The sequence below is a fragment of the Bos mutus genome, chromosome 23 (assembly GCF_027580195.1).
Source record: "Bos mutus isolate GX-2022 chromosome 23, NWIPB_WYAK_1.1, whole genome shotgun sequence".
NCBI classification, from domain to species: domain Eukaryota; kingdom Metazoa; phylum Chordata; class Mammalia; order Artiodactyla; family Bovidae; genus Bos; species Bos mutus.
Window position 1 is genome coordinate 7036218 of NC_091639.1, and position 18804 is coordinate 7055021.

At 43.4% G+C, this 18804-nt stretch overlaps 1 protein-coding gene and 1 non-coding gene across 6 annotated transcripts in view; both read right to left on the minus strand.

The window, feature by feature from the left end:
• The window catches only part of MAK (male germ cell associated kinase), a 49505-nt gene extending 39878 nt beyond the window's left edge, over window positions 1-9627 (minus strand). For 3 of the 5 annotated variants that reach the window (XR_011462135.1, XM_070360704.1, XM_070360703.1), the window contains exons 1-2: window positions 9561-9627; window positions 1891-2223 (exon numbers count right to left, since the gene is read on the minus strand). Coding sequence is in view for 4 of the 5 variants with exons in the window: in XM_070360704.1 (XP_070216805.1) it covers window positions 1891-1991 (101 nt within the window). In the remaining variant the exon portion in view is untranslated. The other 2 variants (XM_005905498.2, XM_070360705.1) reach the window with 2 other exon arrangements.
• On the minus strand, window positions 5081-5153 carry TRNAE-UUC (transfer RNA glutamic acid (anticodon UUC)). Its single transcript has one exon. It is a non-coding gene; the product is annotated as a tRNA-Glu (tRNA).
• Window positions 9628-18804: the final 9177 nt, after the last annotated feature.

The window sequence follows — 18804 nt, forward strand, 5'->3', positions numbered from 1 at the left end:
ATCAAAGCCACGTCTCTTAAGTCTCCTGCACTGGCAGGAGGTTTCTTTACCACTAGTGCTGCCCGGGAAGCCAATCCATTATACATTTACTTACTTGATACTAATGGCTATTTGACAATACTTTATAAAAGGGTTTCCTTATGTATGTAATATTTTAGATCATGATATTGTAAAGTTTTTAACATTTGATAAACATTTGTTAAAGCATTTAAATTTTGGATGATCATCCTTTGGTTGAAGTGGTAATCAGTTTCCAAGACTTGTTGCAGTGGAAGCCAGCTACCGTGTCATGAGAACACTCGAGTGATGATCTGTAGAACCCCATATAGAGAGAAATTATCTTTATATAAATTTGTCTTTATATAAAAAGAAATTTGGACAAAGAAATATGCATCAAGGGAAGCTGATGTGGGAGGCACATGGAGAGAAAATGCCATCGATAAGCCAAGGAAAAAGGCCTAGGAGAGATCCCTTCCTCCCAGCCCTCAGCAGGAACCAACCCTGCTGACACCTTGACTTTAGACTTGTAACCTCCCAACTGTCTCAATAAATCCTTACAGTTTAAGCCAACCAGCCTGTGCTTAAACTGGCACATACAGAAGTCCAGTCTGAGCCACACTGTGTCCCCCCAAATCCGTATCTTGAAGTCCTAACCTCCCGGTACCTCGGAGAACGACTGCATTTGGAGATAGACCTTACAGAGGTAATTAAGGTTAACTGAGGCCTTTGGGGTGGGTCCTAATCCGATATTACTGGTGTCCTTATAGGAGGAGGAGATTAGGACCCAGACATACACAGACGGAAGACCAGGTGAACACACAGGGGAGAAGAGAACTGTCTGCAAGCTGAGGAGAGAGGTCTCAGGGGAAACCGAGCCTGCCAACAGCTTGCTCTCACACTTCCAGCCTCCAGACTGTGGGGAAATAAATACGTAGCTTAAACCACCCAGTCTGGGGTACTTGGTGAGAGCAGCCCCCAGCAACCTGACACAGCGAACCAGCTTGCAAGTGCGTACTCAGGCCCTGGTCCAGCCTGCAGACAGACAACTGTGACCTTGGCCAACCTCTACCAGCACCGCAGAGAGACCTGGAGCCGGAACCACAGCTGAACTGCTCCTAAATTCCTGACCCACAAAAACCATGAGTTACTAAATGTTTCTTCTTGTCTTAAATCACTAAGCTTTGGGGTAATTTTTGTTTTTTCTTACATATGACATATCAAATACAGTAGACTAAAGAAATAATTAATAACTCCTCTGTTTCATTGGTAAGCTTGGGGAAATACCATATGCCATTCAGAACTGTTGGATATTATGAATACCATCTGATTTTGAGGCCTGTTGTTTTAAAGAAATAATAGGCTCTACTCTGTACTCCACTTTAAGTGCTCTAAGCATTACCTTCAGTCTCAGTTCAGATTTATCATGCAGAAGAAGCAGAGCCCTAAATAGGTACTAATAGGAAGCTGCTGTGTAACGCAGGGGGCTCAACCTGGTGCCCTGGGGCAACCTAGAGGGTGGGATGGCATCGGGAGTGGGAGAGAGGTGCAAGACAGAGGGACCATATGCACACTTATGGCTGAGTCATACTGATGTATGGCGGAAACCAACACAACCTTGTAAAGCAATTACCCTCCAATTAAAAATAAATACATTTTTTTCAAAAAGCAGAGCCCTTATATTTCTTGCTGGACAAACCAGAAAATTAAATTCATATACGTGGGGACCAGCAGAACTCCTTTTTTGCAGTGCTGTCTCCAGAATGGCATTCCACGATGGCCTAACAAGTGTGGGGTCTGGACCAGACTTCTCTCTGCGCTTGTATACGTTCTCAAGCAAGCAAAGGAGAGGAACAGAAAGACGGGTGAACGTGGCAGGGTCGCCCGCGGTACCTTTTGATGGCCACCAGCTCCCCGGACTCGTTGCTCTTGCCCATGAGCACGCTCCCGTACGTGCCGTCCCCCAGCTGTCTCATGGTCGTGTACCGGTTCATCTCGGAAGAATGATGCAGTGCAGGCTGTCCACGGGAAATAACGTCTTTGTTGTATATAAATATAAATGCGTCTTTTATTTTTACTCGTTTCTGCCCTTAGACCGTTGTTGCTACACTGGTGACAGGTTTTGTCATCATTAAATACAAGTTCTTCCCCAAGATTCTGTAGGTTCATAAGATACAGCAGTAAGGAATCTGGCAAGGAAACGGTGCCTCCATTCTTATGAACACCCTGTAGAAAAAAACAACAAGAATAAAAGGAGTGTTCATTAAAGAATCACTTCCAAAAATGTACTGGTAACCTAGGAAAACTGTAAGACAAAGACTAATTGTTAAGCACGTGCCAATAAATCACTTGTGCCATGTGGAATGACGTTCACATATGATAGACTGATGAAAATCACTGCAGAATGCATTTATTAATACATGGTACCATGTAATGAAACTGAACCCAATAAACACTGACTTAATGATGTTTGTGATTCCTTTTTTTTTTTTTTTAACTGACTATAATAGAATCTATGGGCTTCCCGGGTAGCTCAGCTGGTAAAGAATCCGCCTGCAATGCGGGAGACCTGGGTTCAATCCCTGGGTTGGGAAGATCCCCTGGAGGAAGGCATGGCAACCCGCTCTAGTATTCTTGCCTGGAGAATCCCCATGGACAGAGGAGCCTGGTGGGCTACAGTTCATGGGGTCGCAAAGAGTCGGACACAACTGAACGACACAGCAGCAACAGAATCTATATGAGTCCACATCAGACTGTGGAAAATCAGATTCTCCACTCTATCCATTCTTAGAATCAATTTTTGCATCGTGTTTAATTTGGACCACAGTCCCTTATGTGAAATTCCTGGGCCAGATGTGTTTGGGATCCAGGTACTTGCGTATTTTAGAAAAGAAATAGAGGGTGTCCCTGCTGGCTCAGGGGTAGAGAATCCACCTGAAACACGAGACACAGGTTCGATCCCTGGGTCAGGAAGATCCCCTGGAGACGGAAATGGCAACCCACTCCAGTATTCTTGCTTGGAAAATTCCATGGACAGAGGAGTCTGGTAGGCTACAGTCCATGTGTCAAAAGAGTCAGACTTGGCTTAGCGACTAAACCACCAACCACAGAAAAGCAGGAGGGTACATAACATCTCCCAAAGAGCAGCTTAATGTGCCTGCGCAAAAATGTACGAGAAGAACACTAAGCAAAGGAATGAAGACCATAAGTGGCCTCACATCATTCGGGTTGTATTTTATTGCAAATGAATTTCCACAAATTAATTTCTGAAAATTCATCTTTCAGAGCTTTGTGGATTTCAAAACTACAGAAAAGGGGTTGTGGATGTGTATATATTAGAAGGGTACAGGTTTCGATAGGTTCTGATTTTATTATCACAATTAAAAACAAAACAAAACAAAACCGAAGCACATAAAGCCATAGTACCTCCTTCATTATAACTGTGTTCAATAATCTCCTCCCACTCTTCTGTCTCAGTTCAGCTTTCAAGGAACAATTTCTCATTTCATACCTGTTTATCATACTTATGTTGCTTTCAAAAATCTATCCTCCTGCTACAAGGCTGTATTCTTAGCTGCAGAAGGTAACAACGTTTGGCACTATGGAAGGACATAGTCTGTTTTAAAATGCCTTTTATAGGGAATTCCCTGGAGGTCCAGTGGTTAGACACTGTGATTTTGCTGTCAAGAGTCTGAGTTCCATCCATGGTTGGGGAACTAAGATCCAAAAAGTGGTGTGGTTCAGCCAAAAAAATAAAATTAAAATGCCTTTTATAATCTGATGCTTCAATCAATGATTATTTTTCTTTCACTGTAGCACTACTTCCACAAAATAAAATGACAGAAATTCCTTCTCTATTAGACGCAGAACTGTAGGAGCAACAAGAATATATTGTAATTGTCAAAGTACCCAAGGCTTCCAAAAATAGGCTTTTCTGCGGAAGCACAGCAGAGAAGTGCACTGAACGACGCGGTTCCCTTTATACGGGACACATTTGTCCACAGGAAGCTCTGGAAGGACCTGTGGGGCTTGTAAATAACAGGAGTGTGCTTTCATTTGTCATTTATTTTACTTCATGACAGATAGCAACCCCTTCAAAGGCGCATGAGTAGTTTAGGCCACACTGACTCTGTGGCCAGGATCTTGACAAAGAGATCTCGATAGTAAATTCCATTTCTATTTAGTGGTTCCTTCATCTGGAAGAATCGATGCCTTTCAACTGTGGTGTTGGAGAAGACTCTTGAGAGTCCCTTGGACTGCAAGGAGATCCAACCAGTCCAGTCTGAAGGAGATCAGCCCTGGGATTTCTTTGGAGGGATTGATGCTAAAGCTGAAACTCCAGTACTTTGGCCACCTCATGAGAAGTGTTGACTCACTGGAAAAGACTCTGATGCTGGGAGGGATTGGGGGCAGGAGGAGAAAGGGACGACAGAGGATGAGATGGCTGGATGGCATCACTGACTCGATGGACGTGAGTCTCAGTGAACTCCAGGAGTTGGTGATGGACAGGGAAGCCTGGCGTGCTGCAGTTCATGGGGTCACAAAGAGTTGGACACGACTGAGCGACTGATCTGATCTGATCTGATCATCTGGCTAAGTTATGTCTTAGCAAATGGTTTCAACAAATGCCAGCAAATGCTTCCCCATTTGCCTGAAAATGAAGTTCTTTTGCAAGTGGTCTTTACATTATACATAGACACAGGTTCTAAACACGAGGGCATTAATATAGAGAAAGGCAACATCCCCCTGCACAGTTCCTGACTGTGTATTTGGTTTCCTTAATTTTTCCATTATCTAGGTAAGGAAAGATAATTTTGAAAGCTCTTTGGGGGTTTGTTTGGTAATACCTGTTTATCATTCTTATGTTGCTTTAAAAAATTTATCATCCTGCTACAAGGCTGTATTCTTAGATGCAGAAGGGGTTTGTTTGGTGCTATGATTAAACAAAACATAGGCTATAAAATGTATTCCTTCTGATCATTTAGAATTTTATTAAATCAGCATTTTTCAGTTTATTGTCAGATGTTAAACTGCTTGACACTCTTTTTTTTTTGGCTGCACCACATGGCTTGCAGGATCTTAGTTCCCTGACCAGGGATGGAACCCAGGGCCTTGGCAGCGAAAGTGCCAAGTCCTAACCACTGAACCACCAGGGAGTTCACCTACTGTTTGCTTGACATTCTTTTCTAGCTTCACTATTTAAGGTCTTTTAAGGAAATGTGCTCTTCAGAGGTTTACCAATTCTTTCTGGTTAAGTAACAATACAGAGAATAAATTTGTCCAAAAGGCCACAGTGTTCATCATAACAGTAACAATGTACAATAAAAAGGCAGAGGGATTAAATGACCTAGGATCGATCGAGAGAATCAGTGATGGAGTTAGTCTAATAGCTGCATTAGCTTGAAGCTGTTTGGTTTTTCAGTGCGGTCCCCACCTTCTAAACAACCCATCCTTGCTAGCTACTACAATCACTGATGCAGTAAAAGAACCACCGCTCTTCACTCCCAAACCATGTAGAATCTAACCCACGATGAAGGCTGCCCACCCCCACCACCCACTAAAGATGCCTAACTCCTCACCCCAACACGGCAAGATGCTATAAACAACCTGAAAAGTACACAGAGGTCTCCCCACCCCGACTACGCCGTGGGGCTAGATCTGGCTCATGCCTATCTCCTGGAAGGACACTGAAAAATTAGGCCAGAAACAGTGAAGGCGGAGTGAGTGAGTGGGGGAGAAGGGAGTCTACTTGGAGTTTGTTAAGAAAGTTATTATTTTTACCCCACCCCCAAGTTACTGAATTAAATTTTAATGGGATAAATAGCAGCATCTTTTCTTTGCAAATCTGCTGTATATGCAACAGATTATTTTCATGGTAACACCTAAGCGAGGACAAACATTGAGGGTCTAAGAGGTAGGCGGTGATTATAGGCACTCCTGCTGCTGCTGCTAAGTCGCTTCAGTTGTGTCCGACTCTGCACGACCCCATAGATAGCCTCCCACCAGGCTCCCCCGTCCCTGGGATTCTCCAGGGAAGAACACTGGAGTGGGTTGCCATTTCCTTCTCCAATGCATGAAACTGAAAAGTGAAAGTGAAGTCACTCAGTCGAGTCCGACTCTTAGAGACCTTAGAGACTCTTAGAGATGCAGGACCTGATGCAGTCCTGCATCAGGACTGCAGCCTACCAGGCTCCTCCGTCCATGGAATTTTCCAGGCAAGAGTACTGGAGTGGGGTGCCATCGCCTTCTCCGATAGGCACCTCTAGAAAGGGACAAAAGATAAAGGAGTGAAGAGGGAGCTGCCCAGGTTGGGAGAGAATTTCAGAGGTAAGGGCTGCCAGAAACGTGGAAATTTCACCTTGCAATGGCTCAACCACCTGCAAAAGTGGAATAAACTGCCTCTTTCTCTTACATTGTAAAGAGCATCAACCATAACACCACCAATACTATTACAGCACAACAGACCACTGATGCCTTCCTGCTCCAGCTTGGAAGCCCAGATGTTTGTTCTTGTTTTTGTTTTGGAGTGGCTGTAATAGAAACCTCACTCCAAGTCTTCCAAAAGAAAAAACACTGGAAACACAGTTTGCTTCAAGTGCTATAGCATAGGATACTCATACTCAGGGAAAACTAAAAGAGGTACACGGCCGTTTCTCGGCTTCTTTTGTTTGAGGGGATGAAGATTATGGGAATCATGTGGATTTTAAAAAGTTTGATGTGTGGTTCCAAGACAATTGGAGTTTACACAAGTTTACATACTATGCTCCCATACAAAGCATCAGAAAGGTCTCTTTTGAGTCATTTTAATTACAAAGTAAGCAGTTGTCCAGGGTGAGAAGCTGACCATTCCAGCTATCTCCTTATCCCCCTGAAAACAAGGATAATGGCCCAATGTAGACAGGCATAGATGTATAAAGGGTTTTTAAAATTATTCCCATGTACCTACTCACTGAGGGGCTTTCCAGGTGGCACTAGTGGTAGAGAACTGCCAATGTAGGAGACTCAAGAGATGCAGGTTCGATCCCTGGGTCGGGAAGATCCCCTGGAGAAGGGCACAGCAACCCACTCCAGTATTCTTGCCTGGAGAATCCCATGGCCAGAGAGCCTGGCGGGCTACAGTCCATAGGGTCACAGAGTCAGACATGACTGAAGCGACTTAGCGTAGCACAGCACAGCACCTACTCATTGATAGCACATAAACAACTGTTTATTAGTGTTCTTATCAGTGTAGCATAGGAAGATCCTAAACTGATTTACTAGTCAAAAAGCAGTATATGTTATTTAAAAGACAGACTGCCTATAGGCCCCCAGTTCACATTCAATGATATTTCTCTGCAAACTACGTATATTCTTCTTTGTTTTTGTGTTGTTCAGTCGCTAAGTCGTGTCCAACTCTTCGCAACCCCATGGAGCACACCAGGCTTCCCTGCCTTCACTATCTCCCGGAGTTTGCTCAAATTCATGTCCTTTGAGGTGGTGATGCTATCCAACCATCTCATCCTCTGTTGCCCGCTTCTGCTCCTGCCCTCAACCTTTCCCAACAACAGGTCTTCTCTGTGGACCCCTGGAAGCTAATTCTGCAAAATAGGGGTGTATTAATATGATTTCTTTTGCACATGAATATTTCCATGTATATATTTCAACATGGATGCAACAAGGCATAACACAAGTAAATGTAATTTAACTATGATCCTCAATTAATTTAACAGAATTGTTAGGAACTTGGAATTTTCTACAATCAAGCTACAGTACTTTCTTATGAGTTATACACACCTTATATTCTGGTTTAAGGAAAAAAAACATTTATTGAGAGGCTCAATCACAGGCTTACATTATATAAATACTCTTACCATTTCTCTTCCATTCTAGTTGTCTTATTTTTAGCTAAGTGCACAACTCCTGTAAACTGGAGCTTTATTCTCAACAGCTTCTACCAGCTAATAAGGGATTTAGAAAGGATTAAAGACGATTAAGAGAGAGGGCAAATGGAGGGTAAAATCTGTGTCTGCCCAATCACTGAGCAGATAACCTCTGCTCCTCTTCAACTTGTTGTGGTACAATCTGCCGTAATGTTATTACTCTAAGGCTGGAATTAACGTTTGTTTGTTTTTAAAGTAATGCCATAAAAATCATTACGTTGTTTAAAAAGCAAAACAGAAAAAGTTTTCAAGCCAACCAAGTCATACGTTTACAGAAATTAAAAGGGGAGCTTTTGCAATGGGAAAACAAAGATTTTGTGTTTTAAAAATAAAAGCATGGTGCTCTGTGCTAATATTCACAAACTGTTTTTAAAACGAAGCAAAACCAACCGCCCCCCAAATAAATAAATAAAACCCTTCCCCAACAGATGGATCAAACACCTTTGCCCAAAGCCAGCTTCTGCCTTGCCCAGGCAGAAGGTAGCCTCCTTGGGCGGAGAGAAGGGTCTCTCCTTTTCAGGTCACTCGGTCACTCGGCAGAGATGGAGGTTGGGAGGATCGGGACGGTAAAGACAGGCCAAAAGGCTGGATAGTAACTTTTGCCTCCATTACTATTTCGACTCTAGGGATTGTTTTTCTGATTAAAATAACTCCGATACCTTTGACTCTATGAGAATTCCGTTACAATTAGAACAATTGCCTGATCATTTAAAAATTAAACACAATTACATACATTTCTTTCCGTTTAGAGTTGAGATTACAAACACCTTATAAAAAGCCAGTTTCATTGCCTCCCCTCCCCCGACTCCAACTCTGTCCTTAAACTAAGTGCCCGTCTTATTGCAAGTCAGGAAGCAGTTTTCGTTCCCTGACGCTCTGATTTCTGATATTCCAGCCCGCCCCGCCCCCCGCCCCCAGCAAACCAGAGCCCTTAAGACTCAGGGTGCACAGTCCCGCCGGCCTGCGGGAACGGGTGGTCCCGGGGGGCCCGTGTGTCCCGCCGACCGCAGCTGCGGACTCGGCGTGGGGGGCCCCGGGGGCCCGCTGGTCCACCCTGCGCCGGGATTCCGCTTTTACCTGGGAGCGGTTTGGGATGCACTGAATTTGGACCCAGTTTCTCTTTCCTCCTTTTCCATTTTTGTAACAGTTCTGAACTCAATTCCGCTGCCTTCTCGAGACCCGGTCCCGCCCCCTCACTCCTCAAAGTAGTGTCCCCTCCAGCCCAGGCACTAAAGGGAGAAGCGGAGGTCCGGGGTGAGGGGGTACGATGGGAGACTCTAGATCCGAGGTTCGGGGGTGAGGGTCTCCGAGGCTGAAGGATGCCCACTGTCATCCTCCAACCCAGGACTGAACCCCGCCGTCTAGGGGCGCAGGAAAGTGGCCAGGAGCGCTTCGGAGCAAACCCACCGCGCTGGGAGCAGGTAGATCGTCCCCGCCGGCCAGCCCCGCCCCTCTCCGAGTCCTCCTCCCTCCAGTCACCCACCCCTACCGGTGTCCAGGCCCCTTCTCTCAGCAGAGGTCCGCCCCGGTAGGACAGGGCGCCCAGGGGACATGCCGGGCCGCCTCGCAGGACAGGCTCAGGTCGGACGGACGGTGGCCGCCTCTCTGCCCGCTCGGGATTACCTGCCTGCGCCGGCCGCTTACCTCGTTCGCTCCCTTGTGAAGCTCAGGCGTCCTGTGTGTTCCATCTCCTAGGAAACGGCGGGCGTGCGTCTGCCCCCGCGCCGCCCGCCCGCTTACACCCCGCCCATGGGGCGGGGCTGAGCGGGAAGGCCCCGCCCATGGGCGCTCAGCCCGCCTCCGAGGGGCGGGGCCTCCGGGAATGCCTGGAAGCTGCTGGAGTTCTGCTCTTCTGCTGTTTCATTTGGAGCTTGGGGCAGTCCTGATTACTTTTGCATTTATTTATAAGAAGTTGGGTTGTTTGCCCTTTGTTTGTTCCCACTCGTTCTATAAAGTCCTGATTCGCTGAATCTGGTTCCCAGGCTTGTGAAGAGCAAGAGGAAGCCAACTGTTCGCCTCGTAACCCTTGTATTTTGTACTGCCTGGGGAAAACTGCACTGGATTGCAATTCTTTATATTGGTCAACTTCTCAGATATATGTTAACTCCTGGGCCACACTTCTGAATTCATTTTCACTCATTCGCTCAAAGAATTTAGTACCAGTCACGGTGTTCAGTTTAGTTCAGTCGCTCAGTGTTGTCTGACTCTTTGCGACCCCATGAACTGCAGCAGGCCAGGCCTCCCTGTCCATCACCAACTCCCGGAGTTCACTCGAACTCACGTCCATCGAGTCGGTGATGCCATCCAGCCATCTCATCCTCTGTCGTCCCCTTCTCCTCCTGCCCCCAATCCCTGCCAGCATCAGTCTTTTCCAATGAGTCAGCTCTTCGCATCAAGTGGCCAAAGTATGGGAGTTTCATCTTTGGCATCAGTCCTTCCAAAGAACACCCAGGACTGATCTCCATTAGAATGGACTGGTTGGATCTCCTTGCAGTCCAAGGAACTCTCAAGAGTCTTCTACAACACCACAGTTCAAATCTGCCACTGTTTCCACTGTTTCCCCATCTATTTCCCATGAAGTGATGGGACTAGAGGCCATGATCTTAGTTTTCTGAATGTTGAGCTTTAAGCCAACTTTTTCACTCTCCTCTTTCACTTTCATCAAGAGGCTTTTTAGTTCCTCTTCACTTTCTGCCATAAGGGTGGTGTCATCTGAATAGCTGAGGTTATTGATATTTCTCCTGGCAATCTTGATTACAGCTTGTGCTTCTTCCAGCCCAGCATTTCTCCTGATGTACTCTGCATATAAGTAAATAAGCAGCGCTCAGCTTTCTTCACAGTCCAACTCTCATATCCATACATTATCACTGGAAAAATCATAGCCTTGACTAGACGGACCTTTGTTGGCAAAGTAATGTCTCTGCTTTTCAATATGCTATTTAGGTTGGTCATAACTTTCCTTCCAAGGAGTAAGCGTCTTTTAATTTCATGGCTTCAATCACCGTCAACAGTGATTTTGGAGCCCAAAAAATACTGTGGTAAATCACAAGATAAATGGGTTAATGGTGAATAAACAACAAGTGATGGTAACTAGCCTCAGGTTGTGAGAGAAGGGCACCCTTGTGTTTCTACTAGAAGAAGCTCAATTAGCTAGCAAAAAGGCCCATAAATTAGAAGCATGAGACATGGGGTAGTGATATACCTGCTAGCAATTATCCATTATTTGTCAATGCTCTGGAATAATGACAGGGTAGCAGGACAGACAGTCATGGTTCTCTTACAGCTTAAAGTGAAAAAGATGGGGAAAGTATTAATAAGAAGTGTCAAGTTAGATCATCGAGGTCATAGCCCAGCTATGATCCTTACCAGGCAGTAACGAGAGAACTATGAAGAACTTTCTACAGAGGAGCGACATGTTCACGTTTGCATTTCAGAAAGATCACAAAAGCAGCAGTGGGTAAGGTAGATTTCAGCAGTGAGTCTAGAGGTAAAAGAATAAAAAGGAGGCTATGGCAATTGATCAGGAAGAAGTGGTGGATCCAACTGCAGCAGTAATGACAGAGATAGATCAAGGGATATTTAAGAGTTCAAATTGACAGGACCATGTGACTTAGACAGATGGTGCCATCCTAGCACTGGGACCCTCTGCACCTGCCCCAGGGTGGACCCAGAAGTTTCAGGCAGAAGCCAGGGAGGGCTCACATGGAAGAGATCAAAAGACATTGAAGCCGAAACACTCAATGGGAACTTTAGCCAGGAAGAATCCCTATGGATGACTTGGATCGTCTTGAAGGGCCATGGGCCGGGTTGGGAACCTGAGACCTGGCCTGTCTGTCAAGGAGCAGCTACTTCACTGCTCTGTGTTTACACAGACTATTCAGTTCACTTCATAACTTTCACAAATAAGTCTAGAATCTGTCTTGCTTCACAGGAAGTCATAAATTATATCACCTCAAGTGTGTTTGCTTCTGTCAAAGGAATTTTTGGAGCTGATCTTTATCAATAGGTTTCTAGGTTCAGCAATTTTGTTTATGTTTTATTCACTGACTTAGATGATTCTACTGTAATACGATATATCATCAAATTCCTGCCCAAAAGGAAGTTCAAAATCTCTGAAAAAAAATTTTTTAATACTAGAGGGACATCGTAAAGACAAGTGACTATTGAAATCCAAATTTTCATTCCCACCTTTTTTCATTTATTAAAATGCATACTTTTTGATTTGGATTGCTGTGGGATACTTGGGAGGAGGTTAAAAGTTTAAAAACTCAGAAAATCAATGCAGCTTTTTAAAGCATGAGAAGTAACTGTAAACTTCATGTTTTAAAAACATCACACATATATACAATGAAATATTACTCAGCCATAAAAAGGAACACATCTGAGTCAGTTCTAATGAGGTGGATGAACCTAGAGCCTATTATATAGAGTGAAGTAAATCAGAAAGAGCAAAACAAATATTGTATATTAATGCATATATATATATATATATTCAATCTCGAAAGATGGTACTGATGACCCTATTTGCAGGGCAGCAATGGAGATACAGACACAGAGAAAAGACTTGTGTACACAAAGAGGGAAGGAGAGGGTGGGATGAATTGAGAAAGTGGCATTGAAGCACACGCATTACCATATGTAAAGCAGATAGCCAGTGGGAACTTGCTGAATGACACAGGAAACTCAAACCCAGTGCTTTGTGACAACCTAGAGGGGTAGGGTGAGGTGGGAGGTGGGGAGGAGTTTCAAGAGGGAGTGGGCATATGTATACGTATGGCTGATTCATGTTGATGTATGGCAGAAACCAGTACAATGTTATAAAGCAATTATCCTCCAATTAAAAATAAAGAAATTAAAAAAATAAAAGTAAAGACCGACATCATCAATAAAAAAATAAAAACACGACACAAGTCTTTGATTGGTAAGTATAACTTTTAATTGGCTCCATACAGATGGAAACTTAAGAGGTATTTATTTAGATGTTTTTATTTACTTATTTAGTTCATTGTTTTGGGCGTATTTCCCATGGCTTGCAGGATCTTAGCTGCCCAATCAGGGATTGAGCACAAGCCCTGGCAATGAAAGCCCTGAGTCCTAACCAGGGAATTCCCTTAATTTTTTTAATTCACTTTTAAAGATGGGTTTGCAAATAAACAGATAAATAAATAAAACAAAATAAAGGACTGCCCTAGTGATCCAATGGTTAAGTCTCTGGGCTCCCATTCTAGGGGGCAAGGGTTTTATCCCTGATCGGGGAAGCAAGATCCCACATGCCACACAGTATGGCCAAAAAATAATAATAATAAAGATGAATTTGTTTTAGTTTTGCCATTAGTTTTGGGGTATATTCTTTGGATCTAGGATGTAACCTTTACGCCCTATCTCCCTTCTAGAGTTCTGATGGAAGACCTACGGTGTTTGCGGTCCCCTCCAACTTGGTGAGACTAAGCACTACATTAGGTCTCCCTAGCAGCCAGCAGACAACACAGTTGCTCTATTTCTGCAGTTTTTTCCAGCTGTGACTTTAACAGTTTCCTTGGAGTCTTGTCTAAACAAGCACAGGTCAGGGGTTAGCCAAGAGTTTTAAAGTGAATTTGTACCCAGGTTTGGGGGACTTCCTCTCCGTGGCTGTTCTGTGGTTCCCCGGCTCAGTTTCCAGCTGCGCCGGCATCTCTAGCCTCCCTTCTCTGACAAGCCAGAAGCCCTGCGGTCTTCTGCTCTGGTTCTAGCTGCCCTGCCGGTGTAGACTGGGATGCACCCTGAGGAGACACCTGACAAGCACTCTGTAGCCCTGGACGCCAGTCATCCTGGTTCTCTTCCCTCGGGGCTCCAATCCCTGTATTCCCGCCCCCTCCCAACTTCTATTTGACTTTGGTGGTTTTCCCAGGGCCTTCAAATAGTTAAGCTTTATATTTGTCCAGAGTTTATAACCGCCACCTGAAGGAGAGTTAGTTCAATACAAGCCACTCCACCCTTTCCAGAGCTAGAAATTCAACAATTTACTTTCAAGTGTTGATACTTCAAATATTGCAGAGCAATGTTGTATTCTTAAATATTCCTATTTGTAATCTGATGGACTGACATGTAGATATGTAACAGCAAAATGGCAAAATATGTGTTCTGAGCCCAGCATAGCATCAGGATTGGCAGTGGTTTAATGTTATCATCCAGGGAGTTCCCTTCTATAAACCCTCATCCTTCTACTTTCCATAAACTGTGTCATCCTCAATAATCAATTTTTCAGTGCTTAAACCTTAATTGATGTTTCTTTCAATTCTCCTTACAGGATGGAGTGTTGAAAAGTATGTATATTTTTAAACTACCTGCATGTTCCTTATCAAAGATTAGCAGCATATCCTTCGTTACATGATTCTTATCAAGACTGTGGCTGACCTAGCAGCCTCGAGGTTCTTTTGAGACTATATTTCACATTTTGAGCTCTTCATTCCTTAGGAAAATAAGCACTCTTGAAGAAGATGTCATTACATGGCCTTCTCAGAGCTTCCAATTGATAATACTTTGTAAGCCTAAAATCAGTTGAGACCCTCTGAACGTCTTAGTAATTAAAATTGACAATAAAATAATTGAGAAATAGAGCAAGAAAAATTTAGCACATGTATATATGTCCTATTTTCCAAAAATTGTATTCTGTTTAAAAATATATATTTTTCATGAAGTATCTTTTTTCAAAATTGAAGTATGGTTGATTTATAATGTTCTAGTAGTTTCTGGTATACACTGAAGTGGTTCAGAGATAGACAGCTAGATTCTCTTTCAGATTCTTTTCCATTATAGATTATTGCAAGATAGTGAATATGGTTCCCTGGGCTGTACCTTGATGTTTATCTGTTTTATATTTTGTGTCTGTTAACCCCCAGTGCAGTCACATCTGACTCTGGTGATCTCTTGGGCTGTAGCCCACCAGGCTCCTCTGTCCATGGAATTTTCCAGGCAAAAATATTGGAGTGGATTGCCACTTCCTCCTTCAGGGGATCTTCCTAACCCAGGGATCGAACCTGCGTCTCTTGTGTCTCCTACTTTGGCAGGCGGATTCTTTACCAATTCACCACCTAGGAAGCCCTTGTTAATCCACAATTCCTAATTTATACCCCCCCACACCCCCCGCCACCCTTTCCCCTTTGGTAACCATAAGTTTGTTTTCTAAGTCTGTGAGTCTATTTCTGTTTTGTGAATAAGTTCTTTTGTATCATTTTTTAGATTCCACTATAAGCAATAACATATGATATTTATCTTTTTCTGTCTGACTTACTTCACTTAGTATGATAACCTCTAGGTCCATCAATTGCTGCAAATGACATTATTTCGTTCTTTAAAGAGTAACTGTGTGTGTTCCAAACAAAGGGGTTAGTGGGTCAATGACTGTTGCTGTGTTGTTCATGAGTAACTACTAGTAATGATACTTTATATTTGAATAGCATTTTACAACCTACCAATGGCAAGTTTGATTGTATGTTGATGATTCCCAAATCTGTATCTCCAATTCTATGCCTCCATCTTGGACTCTAGACCCATATATCCAATAACCTGCTCAACACTTTACTGAGAAATCTAGTAGTTTGAACTTAATGTGTTAAAACTCATCTCCTAATAGTCTCCTTGCCCCACTTCCCCAAAGTGCTCTCCCTTCAGCCATCCCCATTATTGAGGCAGTCTGAAGGCGAGTTGGAAAAGAATTTTCAGACACAGAGTCCTGCAGAAAGCAGTGAGTTTATTAAGGACAAAGTACAGAGTTAATGAAGGCGCTGCAGATCCAGTAGGCCGACCTCCTGTCAGACCAGTGAGACCTAACGCTTTTCATAGGTTAGTGGCCAATTATAGCCCCAAGACAAAGAAAATTCCTGCTGGCAGGTTCGTATTAGGTGATTAGTTTGGGCGCTATAGGGTGACTACCATGGGTGGGCATTTTTGCCTAATTTGAGGTCAGGAAGCCTGCTAGAGATGATTGGGGGAGGGCGTTTGGCAATGGTTACAAAGGGGCTCAGTCAGTTCTGGGGGTGACCTTGGTTCTGCTTTCTGCTTCTGTGGCCTTGGTACAGGGCTTTGCACCTGTGGCCTTGAGGCAGACTCAACACCTGTCTCAGTTGATATATATCACCACTGCAAACGTCCAGTAAAAAAAAGGATAATTCATCATTCCTTACTCCTTTTCTACATTTTTTTTTTTTTTTTTTGGGTCGCACCATGCAGCTTGTGGGATCTTAGTTCCCTGATCAGGGACCAAACCCAAGCTCCCTGCAGTAGAACCTCAGAGTTCTAACTGCTAAACTACCAGGAAAGATGCCATTTTCTACATTTTAGAATTGACTTCTTACTTACTTTAGAATTTCCCTTGGAGAGCACTTTAAGAGATAATTGTGGAGACTCAAATTATATTTATCCATTCTTTTCTGGATTACCTAAAGTAGATATATTTATACTTTTGAGAACAACTTTTACATTTGCAGTTCAAAGAATACTCTAGAAACTCTTTTGGAATGTCTGATGTTACTAGTCAGCAGCCATTTTTGATTTACGATCTATTACAAATACCTGAGAAATCCCCTTGAAATTATTTTCCTGGCATTTGCACAACGGATACAGGTCACTGATAACATTATTCTGTCACCACTTGCTACACCTTCAGGTTCAGCAAATGCTTAGTATAACGTTTCACAGATTCAAGGCATCTTGTCCTCGTTAAAGAAATGAATCTCCAGGGTCTCATGAAAATCCTGAGTCTCTCTTCAGTGTTTCCACCAGCAGTGCAGTGTAGAGCAACCTCATTAGCTATTAATACCGAAGAGTAGCAAACAAGAATTCCAGAGAATATGGTATATTTACCAGCTGAGGAGTAGACAGTCTTACATTTATGAACTTTGCATATAATTAGTTCTCTTTTCTTCTCCACATAAAATCCATTTCAGTTTTTTAATGCATAATCTTGTCTAGCCTCTAATAATACTAAATTTTGTCAAAACAAGCTAAGCTTTTATTCCATTTTATTAAAAAATTTTTTTATTGGAGTATTAGTTGCTTTACTTTGTTGTTAGTGTCTGCTGTACAGCAAAGTGAATCAGTTATATGTCAAACCAAGCCTTCAACGTCTAAGTATTCCAGGGACTTCCCTGATGGTCCAGTGGTTAAGACTGCCTGCCCTCAATGCAGGGGGCCTGGGTTCAATCCCTGGTCGAAGAACTAGATCCCACAATCTGCAATGAAGATCACGTGTGAAGACCTGGCACAGCCAAATACATTTATTTTGTATATATAATAAAGTCTGAGTATTCTAAGCTGTGTTTTACATGTAGGCGGTTTATCAGTGTGACCTGAACTCTGGTTGGGAATGAATCACGAAAGAAGACAAAACAGGAGATGTGTGATGGAATCCGTATTTGAAATGTTGGAGTCTCACCATATGTCTTCCTTCTAAGGATGTACTGAGTCCCATTCTCAGAGGGGTGAGCTTGATCCAAGGATTCCAAGGTCCATGGAAAAGACTCTAGGATAACAAACTGCTTTTGCTTCATCTGATGCATTATCCTTCAGTCTTTTCCTCTGTATCTTAGGGAGGTTGCTTATAAGCAGACTTCTAGACCACATCCTGTTTTCTGGCTCATTTTCATTCAGTTATTTCAGATTGTAAAGCGCAAGTTTCCCAGGTTTCTGTACAAATCCTCTAAATAATATAGAATCTCAGGGACGTTCCCGGTGGAAGCCCAAGTTCAATCCCCAGACAGGGAACTAGATCCCAGAAGCCACAACTTAGAGTTCTGCTACAACTAAATTAGATCCTGCATGTTGCAACTAAGACCCAGCAAGGTCAAATAAGTAAATAAATAATTTAAAAAATGTAAAACCTCTGCCCCTGAATAAAAAGGAGAAATTTCAGTTCCTCTGAGAGGAAGGAACCAGAGATCAAATTGCCAACATCTGTTGGATCATCAAAAAAGCAAGAGAGTTCCAGAAAAACATCTACTTTTGCTTTATTGACTATGCCAAAGCCTTTGACTATGTGGATCACAACAAACTGTGGAACATTCTTCAAGAGATGGGAATACCAGACCACCTGACCTGACTCCTGAGAAATCTGTATCCAGGTCAAGAAGCAACAGTTAGATCTGGACATGGAACAACAGACTGGTTCTAAATAGGAAAAAGAGTACATCAAGGCTGTGTATTGTCACTCTACTTATTTAACTTCTATGCAGAGTACATCATAAGGAACGCTGGGCTGGATGAAGCACAAGCTGGAATCAAGATTGCCAGGAGAAATATCAATAACCTCAGATATGCAGATGACCGGAGAAGGCAATGGCACCCCACTCCAGTACTCTTGCCTGGAAAATCCCATGGACAGAGGAGCCTGGTAGGCTGCAGTCCATGGGGTCACTAAGAGTCAGATACAACTGAGCGACTTCACTTTCACTTTTCACTTTCATGCATTGGAGAAGGAAATGGCAACCCACTCCAGTGTTCTTGCCTGGAGAATCCCAGGGACAGGAGCCTGGTGGGCTGCTGTCTATGGGGTCGCACAGAGTCAGACACGACTGAAGTGACTTAGCAGCAGCAGCATGCAGATGACACCACCCTTATGGCAGAAAGTGAAGAAGTACTAAAGAGCCTGTTAATGAAAGTGAAAGAGGAGAGTTAAAAAGCTGGCTTAAAACTCAACATTCAGAAAACTAAGATCACGGCCTGTGGTCCCATCACTTCATGGGAAATAGATGGGGAAGCAATGGAAACAGTGAGAGACTATTTTTGGGGGGCTCCAAAATCACTGCAGATGGTGATTGCAGCCATGACATTAAAAGACGCTTGCTCCTGGGAAGAAAAGTTATGACCAACCTAGACAGCATATTAAAAAGCAGAGACATTACTTTGCCAACAA